The following is an 8,181-nucleotide window of genomic DNA, read 5'->3' as shown; positions in this document are numbered from 1 at the left end:
GTGCAGAAACTAAGCAAAGGGAGGCGCAGTTGGAACTGCTGGGGTCATCTCTGCCATCAGGGAGTGATGAAAGTGTCAAATCACACTGAAAAGATGAGATGTCCGGCTGCCTGGATTCAGCCATACCTGAAGTCAGGCACCCCACACTATTAAGGAACATAAATGAATAATGTCTTCGCTTAAGTGCAGATGGATTATGAGTCCTAATACAGCATTTCTCTTGCTAATTCTCCACCACCCCCAAGATAGCAGCCACATGGAAATTACCCACAGTTCTCTGAAGGTCTGTCACGCACTCCTATCCCCAGACTTTTGCCCAGACATACCCAAAAGCCGGTCAACTCCTACTCATCTTTCAAAGCCCAACTCCAGCATCATTTCCCCGGCTCCCCTCCCACTATCTTCTGGGCTCCGCAAAGCAACCGTTTCTCTCGTGTTTTGTGTCCGAACCCATACCCGCCACAGACAGGGGCTCCATGTGTCTCCGTGTCCAGCACTGGGCCTGGCACGGAGTAGGCACAGGTCAATGACTGTTTATTGAATAAATGTACTACTGGAGTAAGAAGTGGCTTAGAGTCTGGTATAACATGTGGGTGGGCACGTGAGTGGATGAATGGGGGACCGATATAGGAACTGGGGGCCTCATGGATGAGGCCGAGTTCTGTCCTGCCCTCCTCCACCGTCATCCTTGACCCTCACACCCCCACTATACCCATTCTGCAGCTGAGAAAATCGAGGCTCAGAAAGGAGGAACCACTGGCCCAAAGTCACACACCATCTCCTCCTCCTCTCACTCGCAGGTGAGGGCAGGGAAGGAAAAGCCCGGGGTCAGCGTGGGGGAGGGGGACTCTCCTAAATTTATTGGGCGACAGGCTGCAGGTGAGGGGGCTGACAAGAGGAGGGGGGGTGTAATAACTTAAAAACCGGAGGTGACAGCGGCAGCTCCTCGAGAGATCTCTGCAGAGGGGAGGGTGTGGGGGTATTTACAAGGATTTGTACAAAGTGCCCCGCGCCAGCCTGGGGCGGGAAGGAGGGGGTGGGGTTCGAGCATGAGGTGAGGGGAGGGGAAGGGATCTGCCTCTCTGACTCCCACTCCCAGCCCCCCCATTCTCCAGTCTTTAGGCTCAGCAACTCTTCCTGCCCCCGCCCAAGGCCCAATTCTTGAGCTCTCGGGGGTGGGGGTGGGGCAGGGATGGAAGAGTTTCCCTTTCTTCCCCTGCCCTGCTCCCAAAGTCTCCTGGGGTGCCCCCCTGGCACGGTGAGGGGGGACAGGGCCGGCTGGAAGCTCCAGGAAGGGGCCAGCTACCCTCGCTCAGCCCCCTCACTCTTCTCTCATGCCCAGCGGCCCCGGAGAACAGCATGAGGGACAGTCTCTGTCCCCACGTTGAATTCGCGGGAACCGTGGTGATGAAAGAGGGAGACGCCCCTCCCTGACCCCTCTCCGTGCTGTGGAGGTGAAGGGGACGAGGGAGAAGATGAGGAGGGGACCCGGGCCGTGGTGGCTCAGAGCTCGAGGTCGTTGGAGATGCGGGTGACGAGGGTGCGGAAGGCCAGGGCGGTGCCCGCCACGCGGCGGAAGAGAACTCCCCGCAGGCCCGGCCGGGGCAGCTGGCAGACCTCCACTTCGAAGTGGGACAGGGGCTCGGGCCCGCCCGCACCCCCGTGCAGGCAGGCCAGCAGGAACGGCTGTGGCTGGCGGCAGCGGCAGCGGGCGGCCGCGGTGGCCTGGCGCAGAGCTGCCATCAGGGCCTCAGGCGGGCGTGAGCTGGTCAGCTTCACACTCCAGGGGAATCGGAGTAGCCGGGGGGCGGTTTCCGTTTGATCCCAAGGTAGATGGCAACTGGGGCGGGAAGACATCAGCGGTCAAAGACGACAGAGGAGGGGGAGGCCACCCACTGTTCCCACTGGGGACAGACTCCTAGCCGTCCCTCACAGCCCGCCACCCTCTCTCACCCTAGGGACGGCGACAGAGGTTCAGCTGTGCGCACCGCGGGCCAGCTGGAGACTACACAGCCCAGTCTCCGCGGCAGCCGGGCGCCGCCTTGTCTCTAAATTCCGGGATGCGAGTGGAAGCAATGCGGGCAACCTCCTTCCATCACCTCCTCCCCAAGGCTATCTGGACATTGCGGGGGGCTTTTTGAGTATCGCAATGTCTTGGGATGGGGGCGCCGCTGACATTTATTAGGTTCAGGGAGGATACATGCTTTGCCACGTGTAAAAGGGCCCCGTACAACAAAGAAACGTCCTGCCTAAAGCACCAAGGGGGCGCGCCTCTTGAGAACCACGGCACGCTTACTCTTCCTGGCTTACGCGCGGCCGCCTGGGCCTCTCACCGCCAAGCTGAGCACGTGGCTCGGTTCTGGCCAATGAGAGCGTTCCACCCCCCTGCTTCCTGTGATTGGTTCAAAGAGGAGCATATGACCAGGTCCCACCAATCAGAGTACTCCACCCGTCTGGCCACAGGCATTGGTTCAGGGATAGCCATGTGACTCAGTTCCAGCCAATAAGAGTCAGTCCTGGGACCTTTGGGACTGGTGGGGAGGTCCTTTATTTGCATGGGGGTCTTTACACATGGATTGTATCAAACTGAAGCAGGGCAGGCAAGGTACAGGGCTGCCTGCTTTTGTCAATAAGTGTTACTGGAACCCCGCTACGCCCACTAGTTTTTGTACTGACTGTGGCTGCTTTTGTGCAACAAGGGCAGAGCCGAACAAGCAAGATGGAGATTACCTGGCCCTCAAAGCCTAAACTATTTACCATGTGGGGCTGTACAGGTAATGCCCAAGCTGCTGCAGCCGTTGTGCCTCGTTGGATGAGGGAGGAAGGAGGTGTGACAGCAGGAGCCAGTCATACATGGAAGAGGCTGGACGTAAGGATGGTCAAGGGACAGTGTGCACGGGTGGGGGTGGAAATGAGAGGAAGCCGTGGGGAGTTGGGGCATAAAAGGCACAGGCAGGGGAAGGAGGGTCCGAGGGATAGTTCAGGAAGCTGGCCTGGAGGACAAGGCTCAGGTCCCATCTAAAGGTATGGAAGTGGTGGATAGGGGAGGTGTAGACACAAGTAGGGTCTGAGGCTCGGAAGTGGGGAGGGGGCCAATGTAGCGGCCCAGGACGTAGGCACAGGCACTCACCTTGTGACCTCAGGTCCCCCGATTCTCTCAGGTTCGTCTGTGACCCTAAAAGGGGAGAGGGGGGCAGAGTGTCTAATCTGCACATACGGTGCCCCCTCCCCCAACCCACCAATTCCGGGACTCTGGGCAGCCCCTGCCTCAGCCCAGGTCCTGGTCCCTCCCTGCTGGCTGGAGCTGGGCTGGGGAGGGCTGAGAGTCAGGATCTGAACTCCCTCTCCATGCCCAGAAGGGGCGTCCCTTTCGAAATGGTTAGTGCAGGTCGGAGGAAAGATACTGAAGAATTTGGAAGTCGAAAGAGAAAGGGGTTGGGCAGAGACACACACCTACATAGAGAAGGACATGGACACACACACGCACCCCTCCTTCAGTCTTTGCTCAAACGGCACCTCCTTAGTGAGGCCTGCTCCATTTAAAACTGCACTTCTCTTCCCTGCTCTAGTTTTCTTCTCAGTACTCATTTACTGTCTGGATCTCCGAGGAGAATGTCGGCTCTGCCTGGGCTGGGATTTTATACATTCTGTTCACTCTACTCCAGGGTCTAAGATAGGGCCAGGCACACAACAGGCACTCAGTGAATAAACATAAATCATTTCCAAGGATTTCCAGGCATTCTATGCTCAGTCCATATATCACCTTGTTCAGTCCACACGACAATCCTAGGAGGAAGGCACTGTTATGTCTATCCCCATCTTACAGGAAAGGAAAGCAAGGTTGAGTGACTTGCTCAAGGTCACTCAGCAGAGCTGGGGTCTGAACCTTAAGAGCTCCAGAGGCCATGTTCATTAAATGAGTAAAATGAACAGCCAGACCCCACAATCAGTCCTCCTCCCGCACACACACAGTCCACCTCCCCCACCCCTGTATGCACAGGTCAGACATGCAGACAGGGAGGCAGAGCCAGGGACAGCGGAGGGTGGACGGGACTTACTGATCTTGGATCCCTGGGGCAGAGAGGCGCCCGAAACGCAGCGGTTAGAGTTCTGCCGTTTAGAGGGATCGAGGGTAACCCTGTAGTGTGAGGAGGGAGGTGAAGGGTGACGGAGGAGGAGGAGGAGGAGAAAGAAGAGGAGGAGGAAATAATGTAGGGGTACAGGAGGCAGAGCAGAGTAGAAGACAGGTTAGGCCCCATTGCCCCCCACTGCACCCCCACCCCCACGTCCCATGGGGCTCACCTTCGGGTCAGTTTGGAGGTCAGCTTGGTGAAGAGGTTGGTGGTAGGGCGGGGCCGCCCAGTAGGCAGGGGTGTGGCCTCGTGGGCCAGGGTAGGAGAGGCAGGGGGTCCATTCTGCACACCCCCGCCTCCCCCACCCCCTGCCCTCCGGTCCCGGACCTGGCCACCGTGAAAGGTGCTGCGGATGGTGGAACCGCGTGCCAGGCGGCTCCGCTCCCCTGATGGGGGAGCCAGGCTGTGACTAGAGGGAGAGGCGGGGGGCACCCGTGGGGTACCCGAGCTGTGGGCAGAAAGGGACAAGTCAGAGCGGGGCCTCAAGCCAGGTCAAGGCCCCAGTCTTTCTGATTCTTTACTAACCTGTCCTGAGATGAGAAACATTAAAAAACTTAGAACTCAGAGACAGGGCTGCCATGCACAGTTGGGCAGGCTGTGTACTATACAACCCTAGCTATTTTACTGACTCTTCTTTCTTCCTAAGTCATCCCTCTTTCAAACTGTCCTTTCTTTAAACCCTACCCACTCCAAATGTATCCTCTCCTCTCCAAACTCAGCAGTTGAATAGGTTCAGATACATTTTTTGATGAATCCCTTGCCATTTGGCATCCAAACCTCACGAACCAAATCAACTTTGCAAATGCTCTATCTGAACTTTCATTACTCAAACTCGGGACAGGAATAGATGTGAACATCAAAGGTACTTAAACTCATTATCATCATTTTTTGACAGGTGAGAAAGGATACTCTTCCTAATTGTCTCAAGATGTTGTGTGGACAGTGGTGGTTTCAGCATCCCAGAACCCTTCTCCAGACCCTCCTAGTCCTGACAGGAGGGACCAGACCTACAATTTCTATCCTTCTAAGGACCCCAGGACCAGCCTGGATCTCAACGAGGGAACCCTGACTGTGGCAGATGCCACTACCTCTCCCTTGGAATCTGTCCTCCTTATTTTACTTTCAGTAACCAAACTTCCTAAGAGTATGAGCCTTGCATATGGCCACCCAGCCAGAGACTACATTTCCCAGCTCCCTTGCAGTTAGGGATGGTCATGTGACTACTCTCCAGCCAATGGGATACAAACAGAAATACTTTGTCCCATTTCTGGGTCAGGGCTCTAAAAAGCATGCAGCTTGTGCTCCACTCTTTCCATCCTTCTTGCTGGTTAGAAACGGTAGCAGCTGGTGCAGTGGCCTCAGTCCCAGAGTTGGAGCCTCGGGTTGAGTTTGGCAGGAACAATCTGGGTCCTTGGAGGACCCTGCCTGCCTACCACTGGATGGCTCTAGCAGAGAGGACTAAACCTCCTTCTCATTTAAGCCACCGTCCCTTGAGGTCTCCTCATTACACCAGCTGAGTCTACAATCTAACTGCTGCCCCGTCTCTCGACCAAAGCTGGAAGGCTATGCACTATAGTGTTTACAAATACACACACTGGAGTCAGTCAGGAATCTTTGCTCTTTGACTTACCAGCTGTGTGGCCTTGGGAGAGTTACTTAACCTCTCTAAACCTCATTTCCTCAGCTGTAAAATGGAGATACTGGGCTCTACCTCAGAGAGTCGTTAGGGGCATTCAACCAGCGAATACACACCGAGGCCTGGCACACAGTTCCTGCTTAATGAATATTCACTATTTTTAAATTTAATGACCACAAGATAAATGCTCACTTATCAAATGACTTCGATGTCACAGACTCTGTGCCAGGCTCGGGACGCACTTAATCTCCACTGGATCCCTCTAACAGATCCTAGAGGCAGAGAACATCAGCCCCATCTTACAGAGGAGGAAACAGAGGCTCAGAGATTCACTCGAGGTCATCCTGCTAGCAGAGTGCAAAGGCAAGGTTTACACTTAGAACTCAGGAGCCACAGAATCACTGCTCTCAACCACTCCATACCCTGTCCCCACCAAACAGGAACACGCGTTTGTTGGGTGTTCCCCAGAGGGCAACTTGGTGTTGGGCCTGGAGTCCTAGTGGGAGGGAATGTCATTATCCCAAAGTTGGCCCCACTCCTCGCTCCTGGACTTGAACGGTGATGTGAACTAATCCCCCCCGCCCCGTTTTTTTAAGTAGGCTCCACGCCCAACATGGGACTTGAACTCACGACCCTGAGACCAAGAGCCACATGCTCTACCCCTGAGCCAGCCAGGCGCCCCTAATTCATTTCCTTTTTATGCTCCAGCCAGTCTGCACTGGTTTCCCTCCCATGCCAGCTGAAAGAGACCGAGCAGACTCAGGAAAACTAGTTTGATAACCAGCCAACAAGAGGATGTTGAAGCTGTGACATTCTGGGGCTTCTCTCAAGTTCTAAAAATTGATCATTCAAAAAAAAAAAAAAGTCAACTCAGTTTCCCAAGGCTCGTAGGCGGAGAACAGGGCAGACTGCTTTCCTGGGGCCGATGACTAATTAATTAAGAGGGGACGATTTTCAGGGGGGCCGGGCAGGGGAGGGGAGAGGACATGGGTAGATTCTGCCAAGGGAAGGGCAGACACACTCTCCGTCCCCACGGCACCCTTTCCCCACAATGGTTAGCCCCGCCCCCCACACCCCGCTCCCCGCTGCTGCTCCCTCACCATACCTGTTCTCTTTGCCATTTGGCAACAGGGACGGGCGCTCAGCCCCAGGGCGTTCTGTGCAAACGTAGGTGTTCCTGCGGGTCATCATGCTGGGAGGGAGGTTGTTCTGTGGGAAACATGGCCAGGAGGGAGTGAGGGGGCGGAGGGACGCCCCTTAACTCCCCACTTATCCTCTCTGGCCACCCTCATTACAATCAAGAGGCCAAGACTGAGCAAGCGATGGTTTACTCCGGGAGAAAGGAAAGGTGACCGAGCCATCCTGGCAACTCAGGCTAAGGGTCACGGAGCTGAGACAGGGGCGCTGAGGGCGAGAGGGTCGGGGTGGAGCCCAGGGGGCAGCCTTGCCCACTCCTCTCCTAGCTCTGCCCTCTCTGGGTACAGGTCAGCTGTGTGAGGCTTTCCGTAGCGTACTTATTCATGGCACACTTGGTGTCCCCTCCCGGCCTTTGCACGGCTGCCCCGCCTGCTTCGATAGTCCTCCCACCTTTCCCCTCGACTCACACCTACATTATCTTTCAGCTGTCGGCTCCTAATAGAGCCGGCTGAGTCAGGTGCCTCCTTGGGGCCCCCACTGCTGCCTCGATCGCTTTGTATCATCGATATCTGTCCCCTTAACCCATCCCCACCCTGCCCTGGACTGCGACCCCCTTGGGGTCAGGGAGTGCCCGTCGGGACTGTGCCGCCTCTCCAAATGTGCTGGGAAGTGAACCCTTGTTTTCTATCCTCTGGAAGTTTCTGTAAGGTTGGTGTTATTTCTGCTTTCAGTGTCTGGCAGAATTTCACCACTTAGAGCCTGGAATTTTCTTTCTGCGAAAGTTTTAAGTTATGGATTCCAGGTCTTGGACAAGAACATAAGACTGTTCAAATTTTCTGTTTCTTCTCCAGCAAGGTTAGTTACTTGTGTTTTGAAAGACATCTGTCCCTTTCATCTAAGATGTCACCTTTATCAGCGTAAGGTGGCTCCTAATACCTTCTCACTGTCTTTTTATGTTTGGACAGAGTATTCCTTTTCATCTCTGGTTACTAGTAATTCGTGGGGTTCAATGACTATATTAATCTTTTCAAGAACCAGACTGTAGCTTTGTTGGTTTTCTCTAGTGAACCTCTGCTTGTTCCTTTCTTGACTTCTATTATTTCCTTCCTTCTACTTTGTTGGGGGGGCTAATTTGTTGTTCTTTTTCTTTCTTTTCAGGTGTGTTTTTGCCTAACCACCACCACAGCCTTTATATACTGACTGTTTACTGAGCTGGATGCTGTGGGAGGTTAGTTTACGTCCAAGATATTACAAGAGCCTCACAACAATCCAAGA

The 8,181-nt window shown here is 54.7% G+C and overlaps 1 protein-coding gene across 2 annotated transcripts in view; it reads right to left on the bottom strand.

The window, feature by feature from the left end:
• Positions 1–517: 517 nt before the first annotated feature.
• The window catches only part of MARK4 (microtubule affinity regulating kinase 4), a 28,720-nt gene continuing 21,056 nt past the window's right edge, over positions 518–8,181 (bottom strand). Inside the window, exons 14-18 of one of the 2 annotated variants that reach the window (XM_080828177.1) lie at positions 6,875–6,978; positions 4,303–4,581; positions 4,059–4,138; positions 3,131–3,175; positions 518–1,840 (exon numbers count right to left, since the gene is read on the bottom strand). In XM_080828177.1, the coding sequence (XP_080684303.1) occupies positions 1,776–1,840; positions 3,131–3,175; positions 4,059–4,138; positions 4,303–4,581; positions 6,875–6,978 (573 nt within the window). In that variant the 3' untranslated portion in view covers positions 518–1,775. The remainder of the gene's footprint in view (positions 1,841–3,130; positions 3,176–4,058; positions 4,139–4,302; positions 4,582–6,874; positions 6,979–8,181) is intronic. The other variant, XM_080828176.1, reaches the window with a different exon arrangement.

Source organism: Martes martes (assembly GCF_963455335.1).
Source record: "Martes martes genome assembly, chromosome: 17".
In the NCBI taxonomy this organism is placed as follows: domain Eukaryota; kingdom Metazoa; phylum Chordata; class Mammalia; order Carnivora; family Mustelidae; genus Martes; species Martes martes.
This window is presented reverse-complemented; position numbering and strand designations above follow the sequence as displayed.